At 35.0% G+C, this 19,255-nt stretch overlaps 1 protein-coding gene across 1 annotated transcript; it reads left to right on the top strand.

Annotated features, from left to right (window-relative positions):
- The first annotated feature begins 2,937 nt into the window (after positions 1 to 2,937).
- LOC125059384 lies at positions 2,938 to 18,608 on the top strand. The gene is made up of 6 exons (XM_047663790.1): positions 2,938 to 2,991; positions 3,622 to 3,807; positions 7,825 to 7,984; positions 15,889 to 16,062; positions 16,877 to 17,043; positions 18,396 to 18,608. The coding sequence occupies exons 2-6, from the start codon at positions 3,634 to 3,636 to the stop codon at positions 18,543 to 18,545; spliced, it is 825 nt and encodes a 274-aa protein (XP_047519746.1). The 5' UTR covers positions 2,938 to 2,991; positions 3,622 to 3,633; the 3' UTR covers positions 18,546 to 18,608.
- The last annotated feature ends 647 nt before the right edge of the window (positions 18,609 to 19,255 follow it).

Raw genomic sequence — 19,255 nt, 5'->3', positions numbered from 1 at the left:
TCAAGGAATATTATAAAAAAATAATTGGCCAAATTGGTCCAGGCGTTGTTGAGTTATGCGCTTACCAACACATTTTGCGATTCATTTTTATATTATAGATTAAGATTATTATTTAGAAAATTACAGGAAATGTGTTTTCTATATTTTTTATATGTAAAAAAGATTCCTGGACACATCCAGAAAGATCCAGAAGATAAAAGAAACATTTCTTTTTAACACTTTAAGCTTTAATTAACAAACATCTTATCAGTTGATAAAACTCCAATTAATTAATGAATAATATAAATAATATTTATCTGACATAGTCTAACTTAGTAAACTGCCTATCCCACTTGGACACGAGCGGGCATTTAAATAAATAGAACAAAATGTTTATGTTTTTCGATATGATTTCGATCAGAATTGTTTAAATCAGCGAAGTGTTTCTTGAGCTTTTTTAATATATTATAAACGGAACCACTTCTCAAACATTGTGCTACTCTTGTCCGTGACACGACGAAACTTTCAGGTCGTAATGTGTATCGATTTATTTTTCTTTTTTCCCTCACAAATTTCAGTTTATGGTAGCACGTTGTGTAACGCGGTTACGATATTTTCTATACGGTAAGTAGAATTTAACTGTGAATGATTTTTAATAATGATACAAGTTTCATGTTATACACGGTAACAACTACTGACAATTGTAAATATAACGACGTTGATAAATACATGAAATTAGAAAGAGATAGAATAGATAGAAGAGAAGGCAGAGAAACAACGAAGGACCGAGTGTCCTTTGAGTGATAAGATTTTCGTGTCCATTCTTCTTTAGTCGCGTTATTCATAAATGAAGGCCGCGTTGGTATTGCAAATCTTTCTCCATTCCACCCTGTCTTAGGTAACCCTTTAGCGCTTGTGTATTACTAAAGCCCGTCACAGACTAGGCTATAATATATATGAATATACCGTACTATAATATATATTATAGCAAGCTACCACACACTGAGAAATATATATTTTGCCTTCATTTAATTGATTTTGCAATAATGTATATTACGGTATCGCTTGGTGACGTCACAGAAATATATATTATAGCTGAGTGTGCGGTCACGCGAAAATTAGTATAGAAAATATATAGTAATATGCCTAGCCATAAAAATATTAATATTATAGCTAAGTCTGTGACGGGCTTCAGGCCTGTTAGAAGCTGTAAGTGTCTATTAAAAACTATCTTTAATCAGTTTAAAGTCGAGGCAAAAACACTGTTAGAGTATAAAATTTCGATGTTCTGTACCAGCCAATATATTGTTATGTATGTTTAGGAATTTAAGCAAATCGTTATCTTAAGTCTTAATTAATTTGCGGGATGTTATCAAAACAAGAAGGTATCTCGGGTTTGCAGACCCCACGCCTAACTTATCTCATTGTTCCATAGGATCTTTGAACAATATATTAAGTGGTATACGCTTACGTCGGCATTGTCGTCTACTAAATTATGAATATCTAAGGTACGATAATACATATTAGGTAATCTTAAAGCTTTATCATTAAAAGACCGGTAACGCACTCGTGAGCCCTCTGGCAATGAGAGTATCCATGGGCGGTGGTATAACTTAACATCAGGTGAGCCTCCTGCCCGTTTGCACCCTGTTATATAAAAAAAAATCATAACAGTAGCTAATTACCATGTAGGTGGTCCAAATGTAAGGTCAAACATATGTTATAAAGAAAAGTAACTATTAACAAGAAAAAGAGCTGTATCAACAGATAACAAGCTAAGAAGCAAGAAAAATGCATCATAATCTTTCCTTTCGTTTAGGAGCATTAAAATACTGATTCGGCGCCACAGACACACACACAGATACATCAAACTTATTACATAACCCTTTTTTAGATATTAGCTACGAAAATATAAGAAAAAAAATTGTAAAAATATGATATAAATTGTACACTAAACAAAGCTTCAATACCAGAAAACCGTTCATTTGTCATTTGAGGCGATCCTTATTCCGAGAAACATTTAAATTACAAACAGTTTAATAAACTTTGTATTAAAACCCTTTAGCGTTCAAAGCAATCAGTAATTTTATAATTTAAGCAATTTGGATCCACCCTTCTTTGTTGCCTTCGGCTTCTTTCACAGATTTCACTCCAAACGATTTTAAAAAGCATTTAATTTGTCACTAGTTCATTATTGATACCAAGTGCACATCATGAATTGTATGATATGATATGTACGATACAAATAATATAAGAATTGACTTTGACTAACAATGTAAAATTCTTTAAGACAAATTTGCGCGCCATTAGTGGCAGAATATGCGAACTTACGATTGTACCACCTTACACATTTTTGTACCATATTCTTGCAATAAATAAATTATTATTATTATGAACCATAATGTTGTTGCTGATTGTAAAACTAGAATATCTCCTATGATTTAAATAAATCGTTTTTTCAACATTTGTTATTTCTTCGCTTATGTGTTAAAACCGTCAGTTTATTTTAATAAATTCATTGACAATTGAGTATTTAAATAAATAAATCGGTGGCGCTACCAACCTCTTTAGGTCCTGGCCTCAGATTTCTGAATCTGTTTCATTTTTAAATCTAATAGGCAAGTAGGTGATCAGCTTCCAGTGCCTGACACACGCCGTCGACTTTTTGGGTCTAAAACATGTCGGTTTCCTCACGATGTTTTCCTTCACCGTTCGAGCAAATGTTAAATGCGCTCATAGAAAGAAAGTCCATTGGTGCACAGCCGGGGATCGAACCTCAGGTATGAGAGTCGCACGCCGAAGCAACTAGGCCAACACTGCTGTACATTTGAGTATTTAATAGTCGATAAAAGATTCATAGATTATACCAATTTACATCAAAATGACAAATAACGCCAATTATTGTCTGACATTGACATTTTCAAATCAAGTTTGTGTAAATAATTGTGTGGTTTTTATAAATATTTAATATAATTTCATACAGCAATTTTTCTAAATTAAAGTTTTTACTTAGTAAGTACGATGTGGTAATTTAATACAATAGTAATGTTAATGTCTTTAACGCAACGCTATTGTGAGGGCTTTGAGACAAATAAAGATATCCCTTTTATATTTGGTTGTCGAATTTATAATATACTAGAAGACTCGGCCAAGCGTTGCTGTGGCTATGATTTTTGTTATATTACACAGTAGTAAACTATTCAAGGGAAACGGTAGGAGAACACCAGTCATGGGGACCACCATGCTTTTATGGTGGTTATGCCATTAAATTGTAGCTTATGTGAAACGTTGTTACTTTCAACACAGCGCCATCTGTTAGAATTGTGACTATCAAATAATAAACAAATATTTGGCAATAAAATAATATTGCGGGTATAAATTGAGATGTATGCTATCCTATCTTTTAAGTTGGATCAAACTACACACGGTGTGCAAATTTGATTGATATCGGTTCGGTAGTTTAGGACTCCATAGCGGACAAACAACGTGACACATAATTTATATATATATTAAGATATCTTTCTAAAGTTGAAAGTTTAAAAAAAATTCAATTGTTCACTAGTTCTTATATTCATAAGCTTTGTTTGTGTTTGGGTGTGTTATTAAATGTTTGAAAATAAAAATAAATTTTGTAATTTACAGACACAGTAGAAGATGGCAAAGAGTACAGAAGCTGAACAGTTGGAGAAAATGAAGATCTTAGAAACTAGAATAAAGGCACCATCAATCTGGGGAAGGTATCCTGGCGGAATACGGTTCGAAGACTTGCAGGAGAGGCGGTATGAGGATGCTGTCAGGTTGTTGAAGAAACATTACTTAACTGAAGAAGTATGTTTGTCCGTAGTATTATGCTTGTAAGAGTTCTCTAGATTTTTAAATGAGACTGGCTATATGCGGGTCATCAAAGAGCGGATTGTACTAGGATTCCATAACTCTTATTGCCCATTTTCCACACAATCAGAGTTGGAATATAAAACAAAAAACGAAACGTTCAATTGTCAAAAGAACGACCGTACCATTGCATGTTTACGTATATTAGACAAAAGATCTTCTTCTTCAGGCGCCACTTTATTGTTAAAGGTTGACTGTTAACAACTTGAATTGCCGCGTATCTAGCGCAAGTCTAAAAAGCTCTAGTGTCTATTCCCGTACGTCCCGCAACCACGACTTCATCCTTCTACCAGCCCGTGTCTTGCCTTGAGTTTTGCCCATCATTATGAGCTGCAACGTATTGATGACGCAAGACATGTCCGAGATATGCTACTTAACAGGCTGCATAAACTTTCGTGACGTTCCGAGTCGTTGATGGACTCTTTCATTCGTCGCTCAGCTGATGCGAAGTATAAGACAGTAACACCACATATCAAAAGCTTCGAGACGTCTAGCTAGCTCTATATAAATCAATCAGTCACCCCTTAGAGTACCGTGCGATCAGGCTCAGGTTCTCTTTATATCAGAAACACATTCAAACACGCTAACTATTGAAATGTTTTTATTTTTAGGCCAATAAGTATAAGGCGAATAGGTATTTTTAAATAGGAAATCACCCGTAAAAACTTAAATTTGTAGTTGGAAGCGTTTGAATATTTTCATTATTTTTTTGGGATAGATTGTACTTATACTGTAGAAAATGCATACCATATTCGCAATATTGTCCGAAATTTGCAAATTAATTCACAAAAATCGGGTGAAATGTATGACAACAAACACCTGTGTGTTAACTTAATAAAGTTCAGACGATGTAACGTAAAAATATTATTTGTAAAATATATTTTATCATTTAAATTCAATAGAGTTGCAAAGGTAATCAAAAAATTCCAATTACATCGCGAAATATTTAATCAAAGAGAAAAGGGAAAAATGGATTGTCCATTGAAACGCTAATTTGCGTAATTGAGATACTTTTAAGACTCAACAATGAACCAGTATTTTAAATTCCCCGAAACGATCAAGCTGAACAAATTATATCGGTAACAGCTTTCGACACCTATTGTAAGAGGCACTGAAAATTCACTGATTAAAGAACTTTAATCAGCGGATAACGAAGGTTATTTGCAGTCCTAGGGGCAGAACAAATTTGTGAAACTAGGCCCCCTTAACAAAGGCGTTGCGAGTGTTTAATACTGTCACCGAAACGATTGACATCTTTATATCTTCTCAAACTCAAAATTTCTTTATTCATATAGGCAAACAATACAAGTACACTTATGAATCGTCGTACCACCAGTTCGCAAGTCAAGGGCGTAGAGCGGGTAAGAAGAACTGGCAAGAAACTTTCCGCCACTCTTTTTAATCGCCAAGTATTGAGCATTGAGTCATACAAATTGACAGAATGTTCTCGAAGCGATTTCGCTATAACGACGTATCGTGTCATAAAATAAGGTCACCAACTATACTCATTTACTGAGTTTTGTACGCTTTTTTCGCAAACCGTTTTCAAATTCTGTACTCTATAAGTACTCATTTGTATAATTTAATTTTAATAGAAATTTCCTTATGTTGTCCAGGCACTAATGCTGCTATTGAAAGGCTATTTTCACTAGGGAATGATTATTGGAGCAGTGAGAAGTCGCAACTTTCTGTAAAAACATTATCTGCCGTCTTAACAGTCAAATTTAATATGCAAAATGAAAGTTGTTCGGATGTGGCTACATTGTTAGACGAACATCCTCATTTAGCAAACAAAAATCCATTCCGAAGAAAAATAAATTTTAAAAGAAAATAAAGTTTTTATCGTTTTTGTCTTCTTTTTTTTCACCTATGAAATACTTGCAAAGTGTACTTTTTTTGAATAAAAAATAGTTGGTCACCTTAGATAAATGTATGTATAATGACGGAGTAGTTAGGGTAGTTGTTTACAGTTTACATTTAGGCCGGCAACAAGCGAGATCCCTGGCAATGTGAGTGTCTATGGGCGGCGGTATCACTTAACATCAGATGAGCCTTATGTCCCGTTTGCCCATTTCCAAAACATTGTAAACAGGAAAGTTTACGTTAAACCGCCTTGGTCTCAAACTTCTGGGTTCGATTCCCAATTTAACAATAATGTTTCAGATTGGAGAATTTAAAGAATAAACCAATTTTAAAAATATTTAACGAAACAGGTGACGAGGGTTTATATCAGAATTTAATCGTATAAATATAAATTTTTGACGTGACAACGTCTTATAATTCGACGGAGCAGGCTGCACGCACGAAAAAACATTACTCATGCGGCGTTACCTCGCTCTGAGGCGTTCTATTTATGGCTTGAAGTGCAAGCGAGAGCGCGGTACGAGCGACAAAGAGGCACAATCGGCCTCCGTGTTCGGCAGCGTTCGAAATCTATCTCTCTCCTACTTGATTGAACTAAATATCTATCAAACAAATAAAATTAAAATTTTCTTTTGAAAAATGCAACCATTCCATCAGTATTTTTTTATGACGTTGTCACGTTCAACTATCGTCAGTAAACCGACTTTATACACAACCGATTTTTATTCTTTTCTATAATTTTAAATAGCTTGTAATTATATTTACCTGTAGTTTCAGTACCACGAAGCCAAACAGTAGGTTAACTATTATTCAAACAACGAGCTGTAATTCGTAAGCTTTTCACTCAGTATTTAGCAAAGATAAACAAACAAGTCCACACGGCGACTTAAGCTTTTACACCTGCGGAAGTGGTGCTTAGAAAGTTTTGTAGGCTTTTATACTTAGCTTCAAGCGTTTAGACTGTAATGCCTTTTGTTTTACGGCGAATGTGAGTTTATTATAGTGTCTATTTAGTTAGAAATAAATTATTACCTAAAATTATCTAGGAGATAATTAGGTTGATTCGTAGTTATTATTACTTGTTTTTCTTGTGGCGTAAATAAAAGATACACATACATACGGCTACAGTACGTCTGGCAAATGACTAAGGCCCTCTATATCAAGCGATATCACAGCTATGATTCTCTTTTCTTCGAGCTTGTTCCTAATATGTCTCAATGCAACAAGAGGGCTACCTCAGTCTTACGCTGGGATATAAAGCCGTAATGGCGGTTTCTCAAGCGTGTTACCAGGTGCCATCTGGATTCTTTTGACTAACGTTTTCTGATAATAAGCCTATTGGCCTTCTACTAGAGTGGCCCTCTTCTCTTCTCTTCTTGTTGATCAGTTGCAGAAGATGCACTGATGGCCTCAGAAACACATATGTCTGCAGAAATTCTAACTCCTCCGAGTGCCTTTTTTGGGTTAAAGCTAATAACCGTATCCTTTTATTTATATTAATTTAAAGAGGTAAAGTTTGTGAGACTGAATTTATTTTAAAATTCTCTTACCAACAGAAAGCTGTAAAATAAATATTTTATGAGTGTCATAGGTGTCAACCTGAAAAATTAAAAGACTTTTACGTGGAGTCGGAGTTGCAAAGTGAGTTGGAGAAAAAACGGTAAAACTAAATTAAATAAAAACAAGTCGTCCGCCGCGTCTAGCTCAAAAACGACTGCACGGAATTTATTGTGGTTTTACCAATATCATGAATGATTCATGAGGAAGTTTTAAGTATGTAATCTTTGTTTACGGTTGCCCCTACGAAACCAGGGCGGGTCGCTTATTAGAAAAACAATTGTTCTGGTCAGGTCACGCGGTTTTGTTCTGTTTTACTATTGTGATTCCCGCTATCCTGATATACCACCTTCGCACCTATTAACTTTTCTCTGATTTACTGAAAATCATAATAAATTAATGCTCTGAGTTATTTATCTGTTTATACATAGAAGACACTCACAAAACAAGCTTTAGATTTGCACGTGACCGGATTTAGTTCAATTTGGAAGTAATAGAGATGTTAAAATAACTTTAATAAGCATTTTTTTTTAGATTACATACCGGTCAGTGAAGATAGCTGACGATAAGGAAGGAGTGGACGAATTCACACATCAAGCCAGAATTTGGATGAAAGATAAAATGTCAATTGCTGCGGTCAAGGAAGGGACAGACAAACTTATAGGTGTTCTCATCATGAGGATTCAGGAGAAACGTTAGTTACATACAGTGTATACTCTTTATAACGAATTTCAGGGAACGAGAATTTTTCTTCGTTATAAGGAAGGAAGAGAAAAAAAACAAATTTAACCAATTACGATAATTTCTAATTGTATTACAATCGATAGGTAAATGATTCTAAACACATATACAGTGATAACTCTTTATAACGTCATTTGTTATAAATAAAAACTCTTTATAATGTAAAAAATTGTTACATTTGTTTGGTTTTACACAAAACCCATAAATTTATTCACTCTGTAGTATTAGGAGCTTTCAAGTATTACGTAAAGATTTTTTTTTGTCCTTTTGTAAAACGTTACAATGCGGGGCGGGGATTAAATTAAGCGTTATTGTTAATATTATTTTCGACTTTCCAGTACTTTACACCTGGTATATTATAATGGTAACTTATAGGTATAAAGAGTCACTAGGAGGTGGTCACGAAACGTTTTACTATACTTGGGTACAGGAAAACGTTACGGCGTGTTACATGGGGGGGGGGGGAGGATCAATAATTTCCAAAAATTGCGTGACGTAATACTTGAACGCTCCCTTATAACGTAACAGCCATTCTCTATAACGTAGAAATATTTTCGTAATTAGACGTCAACGTCAAAGTATGTTACTTAAGTGTAATTGTGTTTATAATCAAATTTTTTTAAATCAAGTTTTTTTAATGCCGGAATTTCTAAGAAAGACACCTGAGGTCATAAACAGCCGTCTTGCCTTTGTTATTGTTAATTGCATTAACACGTGTGGCATTATTCTTATTATAGAGAGGTTTTTGTTATAACAAATGTCGTTATAAAGACGTTAAACTCACAAAACACATAAAAATTACGCTAGCCTAATTGGATTTCGAATCTACAGACCCCTTTCTACGTATTTTGGCATGACTCTTGAGGCTCCACAGTCATACCGCTTATAACAACTCTCAGCCACACTCTAAAATACTGAATGTATTATACCCACACACACATTCACATACTCATTAAATTCACAGTCTCTTAATGTACTTTTTCTTATAAAAATTCGTTTAAATATGCACCACGGATTAATTGTTTTCTTACGGACAACACAAGGGCTCCCCAGTGCGGGGACTAGCCATAGATGAATTTTGTCCCAACCTCTTTCGTTCATGACTAAAAGAATAGTTAAGTATAAAAAACCATGGCGCTACAACCTTTGGGCCTCAGTGCTCTATTCTCTGATTATTGTTTTCTTTCTAACAGTAAGTAGGTGTTCTTCTGATATATTCCGTAGACTTTTTAGGCCGGTTTCCGCACGGTGTTTTCCTTCAACGTTTGAGCGAATGTTAAATGCGCACATGGAAAGAAAGGCCATTGGTGCACAGCCGGGATCGAACCTACGACCTCAGGGATGAGAGTCGCACGCTGAAGGCACTAGGCCAACACTGCTCAATAGATAAATTATAGATGCCTTCAGACATTTGTGTTTCATCGCTGTAGTATAAGGTCAATCACCTCTAGGTAATAAACAAATGAAACTATTATATTTGTTGCACTTTATTAACGATGCACAGTGCGAAATTCTACAAATAGCAGTAGGTAATAATAGTCTAAAATAGAACATATTCACTCAATAATATATAAAGGGAAATATTTATTTCATGCAATTACTGAGTAGCATATCGAATTACCGGTGGTTTAGCGATTGTAAACCACATATATATTTTGTTATTTGCAATATTGTACTGTAATATGAGTGAATATTAAAAATAAAATTTACTGAAAATGTAATACTAGTTAATATTTTTTGTTATTAAAATAAAATAAAGTAGTAATAGGCGAAGTAGATAACGGTGCAGCGCGAATCGACTTCCGGACTTAAGTGCGACATCCAATTGTTTAAAGAAATAGTATACTCCTTCCTCAAAGGCCGGCAACGCACCCACTAAGATGAGTCTCCATGGGCTGGGTTTACTGCCTTTTAGACGTCCTGTAGGCTCGTTTGCCCCTCTATCCAATAATAAAAAAAATCTTGAGGATCAAATCATGTGGATTTTCTATATGCACATTATTTTTTTTTACATGAACTACAATCTATCCAATACAATAATTATGGCTAATAAGTAATATTATATTGATTTTCTACTAGTGGAGAGCTGAAACGAAGGTAATGTTCATTAACAGTCTTGGTATTCTATAATCCCCTTAAGACTCCCCTAATAACTTAAGGGTTTGAAAGATAGATAGTAGCAGATTCTCAGACTTACTGAATATGCATTAAAAGAATCATAAGAATCGGTCGAGCCGTTTCGGAGGAGTATGGGAACGAACATTGTGACACGAGAATTTTATATACGATTATAGAATCACCAACCATAATCTAAAATAAAACAATTTTTTTTAAAATAAAATAACCTAAAAATCTAACCTCACGGATTCATGAATTGCGATGCAATAAAAAGAATAACGGCAATACTATGACTTGTTAAAAAAGTGTTATCGCAAATAAAGATAGGAATATTCAAATCTGTCCCCTTTGTAATATAGGGTATCGAATCGACTAAAATTCGATTTTCCTGTATCGGTCGTAACATTAGAGAGTGGATTCCTTGGATTTTTTGAGCCTACATTTTTACAGTATCCGTAAAAAGAATTCCGATTCAGCTTACGGTTTGAGAGTTTGATGCAATTCATAAGATGACGCGGTGTTTATTAATTTCAACACTCTTTTTTTTGATGCTTAAAAATTATAAAATCACAATTTTTTGAAGTTATACGTTAGTTTTTTGGCGCCTAAGGGAAAAATGATGAGAGTCAATTTTTACGATGCGTGTGCACACCGTCACAAAAAAACGACACCCTGAAGTTAGCTATAGTCGAAATTTTAGTTTTTTCTATTGTTAGTGTAGTTTTTTCTACAAGCGTAGAATAAAATCTTTGAAAAGATTTTTATCTTGTTACGCCAAAGAAGTATAACTTCTAACGCGTGTACATAAGTACACACACTTTTTTTATAGAACAAACGTGCGGGGAACAAAACGGGGACAAACGTGCAGGAGGCTCATCTGGTGTTAAGTGATACGCCGCCCATGGCCTCAGTGCCATAGGGCTCGCGAGTGCGTTGCCGGCCTTTTAAGAATTGGTACGCTCTTTTCGTGAAGGACCCTAAGTTGAATTGGTTCGGAAATACTTCAGTGGCCAACCGGTTCCGGAGATTTTAACATAAACATACTTGAAAGTACTTCAGTAAGCACTAGATTTATTTCAATGTTTAAATGCTTCAATTTAGTAAACCAATTCTCTGAACCAACAAGAATCACCTCCCATTCAGCAACTTGTTTAGATAACATATTTTCGAGTGACAAACCTATTTCTAAATCAGTAATAACAAACCTTACTTCTGACCATTGTGGTCTGATAGTTGGCTTCTCTGACAAAATATTTGATGAAGCCAAGCACGTTAAGTATCGCCCCATCACAAAAAGTCGCATCGAAAGTTTTAGGCAAAGTATTAATTCTAAGGTTTGTGCAATAGATTACTCTGTTCTAAATAATTCGGAGAGTCAATACAAAAGATTGTTTAATGTTATTCAAAATGAGTTTGATAGTATTTACCCATTAAAGACTGTAAAATGCAACAAAAAAATCAAGTTTGATGACTGGGCCACGAGTGGTATTTTTAAGAGTAGGAATAGGCTTTATGAATTATATGCATTAAGAAAATATAATCACAACGCAGTGTTTATGGAATATGTCAGAAATTATTCCAAAACTTTTAGAAAAGTTTGCAAATATACAAAAGCATTGCATATACGTGAGAAAATTAAGAATTCAAGTAATAAAATCAAAACTACTTGGAATGTTATAAATCGAGAAACAGGAAACTTTAAATCCCGTAATAATTCATTCTTTTTAAAGGTAGATGATAAGATTATTGTTGAAAGCTCAGAAATTGCTGGTATTTTTGAAGATTTCTTTACAAACATACCTGTAATTACTACATCTTCTCTAAATTCCTCTCCCAAAGAGGCTATTAGTTTTCTTAAAAGTCACGTACCGGAATGCAAAATAAATTTTCAGTTTAAGCACGTTAGCGCTGGTGATGTAGTTAAAACTTTTAAATCTTTAAAATTAAAACATTCTGGAGACTTGTGGGATGTTTCTGTACGTATTATTAAGGACATTATAGATATTATTGCCCCAGATCTTGCGTATATTTTTAACAATTGTATTGATGAAGGAAGTTTCCCAGATGTAATGAAGCATAGAAAAATAATACCTTCATTTAAATCTGGATGCAGGACAGATCCTACTAATTTTAGACCCATCTCAATATTGCCAACTTTAAGTAAAGTTTTTGAAAAAATTATACTAGAACATAATTAATTAACATATTTAATTACATTCTTTAATACAAACAGTCTTCTACACAACGCACAATACGGTTTTACTAAAGGTCGCTCCACTACCGATGCTGGAATAGCTCTGTTATGACATATATTTGATGCATGGGAGAAAACTCAAAATGTACTGGGAGTTTTCTGCGATTTGTTCAAGGCGTTTGATTGTGTTGATCATGAGACTCTGCTTTGCAAACTTGACCACTATGGTATAAAAAATGTAGCTCTTAACTTAATAACCTCTTACCTAAGTTGTCGAACTCATAAAGTTGATATAAATGGAACTAAATCTTCGGAATCACACATTAAAATGGGAGTCCCGCAAGGATCAATATTGGGACCATTTTTATTTCTTATATATATTAACGATTTGCCTTCTTATGCAAAGCCATTATGTGATATTGTATTGTTTGCTGATGACACGTCCTTGATTTTTAAAGTAAATAGATATAAGACAAATTTTGACGATGTGAACAATGCACTTTCTGAAATAGTGTGCTGGTTTTCTGCAAATAATTTACAATTAAATGCCACAAAAACAAAATGCATAAGATTTACTTTACCTAATGTTAAAACTACAACTATAGAGCTTAAATTGAACAATGAAAAACTAAATTTAGTTGATTCTACGGTATTTCTGGGCATTACAATAGACCAAAAACTTCAATGGAGTCAGCATATCACTAAACTTTCTGACAAGCTTAGTTCTGCGGCATACGCTATTAGGAAAATTAGGCAACTCACAGACGAGGAAACTGCCAGAATAGTATATTTTAGTTACTTTCACAGCGTTATGTCGTATGGAATTCTTTTATGGGGCAAAGCAGCAGATATACAATCTATTTTTATCTTGCAAAAACGTGCTATTAGGTCAATTTATTGCTTGAAACCAGGCACTTCACTTAGAAATTTGTTCAAGAAAATAGATATTTGACGGTACCTTCCCAATATATTTAAAACTGTATCATTTTTGTGCGTAGTAACATTAGTTCTCTTTTAAAGAACAGCGACATTCACAATAGGAATACAAGAAATAAGGGAAAACTTTTCCAGCCGTCTTACAGGTTGCAGAAAATAAATACTTCATTTATGGGCCTAAGTATACGCTGCTATAACATGATCCCTAGTGAAATATTGGAACTGCCTTTAAACAGATTCAAAACACATATAAAAAAAACCTTAATGTGTAAAGGTTACTCAATGGACACAGTCAATGACTACCTGGAAGATAAAAACGCTTGGCAATAGTTCTAATTATATTCTTATAATTTGATTTGTTATCTTTGAAGTGTTATGAATATGTGTGTAATGGTGAATGTGGTAAATCACAGAACAGTTTTTTTTTTTTTTTTTACTTATGTAACTTTAATGACGTTGTGGTTTATGACATTTTCCTTTGAATAATTGTAATGTAAAGGGAGGGCAAAACTTGCTGAGTTTCTTGCCCGTTCTTCTCAGAACAAGGCCTCCTGGTAGTTTTGCGAACGGATGGCGTAGCCCTGCTCTTTCGTGAATTTTGTAAACGTTGTTGACATTCATAAGCATGCTCTAAGAAGCATCTAAATTGAATAAACGTATTTTGATTTTTGGTTCCACATAGTGGTGGTGCGCGGCAAAAACTGCCTTAAAAACGCGCCGTTCTTGAACAACGGACGTCGAGATGATACGGATGGAACTTCGTAATCTCCCTCGACGTCTGCTGATGGAACTCAGCTGCAGGTATTAATCCGAAAAACTCGTCCGAACACTCTCCATGGTAAATGCAGTATACAGAGAGCCACTTCGAAATTTTGTTGTGTCAACTAAAGAAGTTAATAAAAAAAATCGGTTGTGTGTAAAGTCGGTTTAAGCCGCATTTATATTTATCTGACGTGTTGTGTTGTGATGCTCTCTGTCGTGATGGCTACTGTTCACATTGATATGACGTGTTATGATGCATTATGACGGTTTTTTGTATCAGTTCCGTCTTGACTCCCAGAGAGTTCACACATTTGCAATGTTTTTTCAAGAATCATCCGATTCAGATTCAGATTTTGAAGAAGAGTTGGAATTATTGGCGTTGGCAACGCTTCTAACTAAACAAAGAAAAAGAAGAAGATTCTCCTATCTCTTCCCAAATAGCTGCTCTCATAACTTGATCTTTATATTCTTTACATTTTGGATTATAAATCACTTTAAATTGTCTTACGTATTCAATTAGTTGCTCTTCGTCCATTTCTGACGCGTAATAACACAACACTGGCGCGTGCACACTAGTCTGATGCGGTATGACGTCTCACGGCACCGCCCCCCGCACCTCACCCTTTCTGACGCGGACCGGGATCGCCTGTGACACGACACATCAGAAGCCGTCATAACACACCGCATTGAATAAATGTGAACGCTTCCATATTAAATGTATGAAACTAATACCGTTCTGATGCATCACAACACAACACGTCAGATAAATGTAAATGCGGCTTTACTGACGATAGTTGAACGTGACAACGTCACGAATCGCTCACTCAAGTAGGAGAGAGACAGATGACGAATTCTGAAGAGCGCGGTGTCCGATTGTGCCTCTCTGTCGCTTCGCGCTCTCGCTTGCACTTCAAGCGTTAAATGGAACGCCTCAGAGCGAGGTAACGCCGCATGAGTCATGTTTTTTTGTGCGTGCAGCCGGCTCCATCGAATTATAAGACGTTGTCACGTCAATAAAGGATCCCCTACTTCTACTCTTCGTAGAACATGTTAAAGGATAAAAATGGAGACCATTTGGACCATACATTTTGTAGGCAAATTGGATTCCAAGTAGTCTCTTGGTATGAGTCTATATTAGACTTGCCCGCTCAAAACGTAAGGTGAACCGATTGCCTTTAATATCCTGGCCTGGCTTTGGTTCAATTGGGTTTTACCGATTTTCGTAGACGGTTTTTATTATACATTATAGATTATGTGGGAACAATACACGCGTATATTCTACAATATGCTTTATAATAATTTACAGAAGAAGTCTAATTTAAAAGGAGCCCGGTTTTCTATATCGGCGTTGGGTTTTGTTTTTCTCAATAGTTAAGTAGGTGATCAGCATTCTGTGCCTGACGCTATCGAATTTTTGGGTCGAAGACATACCAGTTTACATTGTCCATTGATACATAGCCGGGATTTGAACCTATGTCCTATGCACGCTAAAGACGGTAAGGTAACATTAAGTAATATGAAAATTAAGTAAGTCCTATTTTTTTGAAGTTAAACTTCTTTTGGCGCGTTAGGGAAAAGTAGTGAGAGTAAATTTACGACAAATTACGATGCGCGCGCACACCGTCACAAAAAACCGACACCCTGTAGTTAGCTATAGTCAACATTTCGTTTTTTTTGAAGTTGTTCTTTTGTCGCGTTAGGGAAAAATGTTACAAGTAAGTTTTTTCTATTGTTAATGTCGTTTTTTCTACAAACGTAGAATAAAATTTTTGAAAAGATTTTTATCTTGTTACGCAAAAGAAGTATAACTTCTAACGCGTGTACATAAGTAAATACATTTTTTTCAGAGGCATTCTCTCGGACATTCAGCCGAGTCAAGATCACTTATAATCCTCTTTACTCAACGGTTGTAGCGTTTAATAACGAGCTGGAGAAGCCAGTGAACCTATTCGAGAAGCTTGGTGTGAGGAGGTACTTCAAGATTTATGTGCTGGCGCTGAAGCCCAGGTATCGGCATAGAGGTGAGAGTCTGTCTTGTATAGATACGAGTCGTTATATCCAGTATAAATATACAGGGTGGCCAAAAAATCGTGGATCAAACGCAAATAGGGGATAGATGAGGTCATCAGCTGCAAAAAATTGTTCTACGGGAGGTCCCTAAGCTCAACCCCTGCAGAGTTATAATTTATTTTGCGTTTTTATAAGAAAATTGACTTTTTTTACTAATTCTTATTATAATTCGATAATATCTACATCCTGTATCTTTTGCATAATATCCACTAGATTGGTACTGATGAGTTCTTGCGTTAGACATACTATTTATAGTTGTTTATTGAGTGTATTGAACATAATATTAAGTTATACGATATAATCAAATAAAATCAAAACTTTTTGTTTCCTTCGGACCCCACTGTGAAAAAATATTACTCTACCGAAAAGTGACCCTGTATTTCAAGTTTTGCCGCATTTAATAGGGATTCTGAAAACGTATTACATATGGCCATGAGTCGCTCTAATATATTTATATAATAATTATTACAAGGTAGAAGAGAAATGCTACCTTGTAATTATATGATCTTTTGCTTTTAAATTTAGCCTTATATGAATATTAATTACATTCGCATGTATGAGTTATGACATATTAATATTAGTAAATATAGAAATAGAACGTAGATATAATATGTTGTAAATATGTTTTCTAAATAAGAATCCACTAATTATCTCTCAAATAAATTTTAACAGTCTCCTTCACTGTTATGTGAAGCATAACATATTACAAAAGAACTGTATTGGTGCACATCGTAATGCTCAAAGAAAATACTTAATGAATTTCAGGTATATCAAAGGAAATGCTAAAAGGGGCGATTAGTCTCAGTATGAGCGCCAATGTTCCTGCCATAGCTGGTTTCTTTACTACAGGAAGGGGCCAGCAAATCGCTGACTCATTAGGATTCGTAAAATTTAATGAAATATATTACATTCGATATATTATTGATGATCAGGTATGAATATTATTAATAATATTTTAGATAGCATTAGATATTTAGATGATAGCTCCATCTCTAATTATACCGGCGCTACAGCCTTTTATACTCTGCCTCACATCTTTGTATCTATTCCGTTATATAGCAATATCATTTATAATAGGCAAATTATTATTATTATTATCATTATTAAGCCTTTAGACCTACAACGCACTAGCGGCTGGCCGCAATGCGGTGTGCCGCTGCGGCGGGCCGCACATCGATTATTATATGAAACCGCACGATAACAACGCACTGACTTGCGGTCAACCGTCAACCGCTCCGGTTGATCTGGAGCTCCGGCGAGCCGCACCGGTTGAATGATGCGGCGCGCCGCGTCCCCTCCACGCACTCGGCGCGGTTAGCCGTCCTACCTACGTCATCACATATAATTATTTAACAAATGTAAACAAATTATTGTAAACCTATTTTAAAAGAGTAAAAAATAAAAAAATAAAATATGTTTATTATGGAACATAAGATACATGTATCACTTATTCCACGTCATTAAATTTGAATTTGTAATATTTCAAGAAGCACTGACGAGTGACGATTGCGGCAGACCGCAATAGGACCGCAATAGGGACGGTTAGCCGGAATACGGCAGGCCGCTACGGCGGACCGTATATACCGCGGCCCGCCGCAGCGGCACACCGCATTGCGGCCAGCCGCTAGTGCGTTGTAGGCCTTATAGATAGAAGAAGTCTCATTCGAATAGAGGTTGTATTCCTGTATTCGAATAAGAATTTAATGAAGATGATGTCTAATTAGTAGAATTTTTTGTTATGCATAATTTATAATTGTTTAAATCATGTAATATTAAAATTTAATTTTAATATGGTTTCTTGTTGTATCAGTAAGAAGTGCAGCTGGTACTGAGATCTAATTACATTTTTTAACTAAGGTACTCTTTCGTCTTCTGTAAAAAAAATCGGTTGTCTGTAAAGTCGGTTTACTGACGATAGTTGAACGTGACAACGTCTTAAAAAATATTGATGGGATGGTTGTATTTCAAAAAAAAAATTAAATTTTATTTGTTTGATAGGTATTTTGTATGGATATAGAGAAGGAGGTAAATGGAAATCACAATTGAATTGATCAAGTTACATTTATTTGTACGCATAAATACAATTATGTCATGTTTAAATGGAACGCCTCAGAGCGAGGTAACGCCGCATGAGTCATGTTTTTTCGTGCGTGCAGCCGGCTCCATCGAATTATAAGACGTTGTCACGTCAAAAGTACGCTGTGATCGAAAGAGACTGTCATGTACTTTTATTAAACGGCACAATCAGATTATTTAGTTTTTATTAATGGGTTTTTTTCTTCAGATAGTATTCTGGGATACCGGTCTTGGCAACTACGGTGCAGCTTTGATGGGATATCGAATACCGTCTGTAGAAGAACCCGAAGAGATACAACCCCAGGCGTCTTCTCGCTTCAACGTGCAGGTCACGAATGATGAAGAAGAGACCAAGTGATTTAATTGCTTGATATTTGATAATAAGACACTGTTTGTGGGATTTTGATAATAATATATATTATACTAGCTGACCCGGCAAACGTCGTTTTGCCATGTGTATTATTTCTAGGAAAAACATTTTTAGTTCAATAAAAATAACTATCGACTATAATAAAAAAATTGGGGTTGATGGTAGAGGGGTGACAATTAAGGGTTGTATGTATTTTTGTATGTTGTATCATAAAAAAATAAAACTTTTGTCAAAAATTAAACTAAAAATTTAGGGGTGGACTACCCTTAACATTTAGGGGGATGAAAAATCGATGTTGTCCGATTCTCAGACATACCCGATATGCACACAAAATTTCATGAGAATCGGTCAAGCCGTTTCGGAGGAGTTTAACATTAGATTTAAACGTGTATCATTTATAATATTGTCCTTTACGTAAGTATTTAAAGAAATTGGTATTTGAAGTTAATAGGAATTAGTATGTTATTTAACTTTCCGTTTCTGATATGATTTTGAAAAAAGGAATGTATATTACCATCAAAGCAATTGTTTTTTTATTTCTTTGTGGAGAAATATTTTGTGTTTCTGTTTTTGCAATGTTCCATGCGCATGCATTTTTTTAAATATAACAATGGCAAACGGACTCATCAGATGTTAAGTGATATCACCATTTAGAAATCGGTACGCTCTTTTATTAAAGGACCCTAAGTCGAATTATT

The sequence above is a fragment of the Pieris napi genome, chromosome 19 (assembly GCF_905475465.1).
Source record: "Pieris napi chromosome 19, ilPieNapi1.2, whole genome shotgun sequence".
NCBI classification, from domain to species: domain Eukaryota; kingdom Metazoa; phylum Arthropoda; class Insecta; order Lepidoptera; family Pieridae; genus Pieris; species Pieris napi.
The sequence above is the reverse complement of the archived record's forward strand: the minus strand, read 5'-3'. Positions and strand labels throughout refer to the sequence as shown.

Bases quoted from the DNA above. Each gene is read 5' to 3' on its own strand.
- LOC125059384 (XM_047663790.1), top strand. From the start codon at position 3,634: ATGGCAAAGAGTACAGAAGCTGAACAGTTGGAGAAAATGAAGATCTTA. The intron at 7,985-15,888 runs GTTAGTTACATA...CATTTTTTTCAG, and splicing joins CATGAGGATTCAGGAGAAAC to AGGCATTCTCTCGGACATTC. The intron at 16,063-16,876 runs GTGAGAGTCTGT...AATGAATTTCAG, and splicing joins GCCCAGGTATCGGCATAGAG to GTATATCAAAGGAAATGCTA.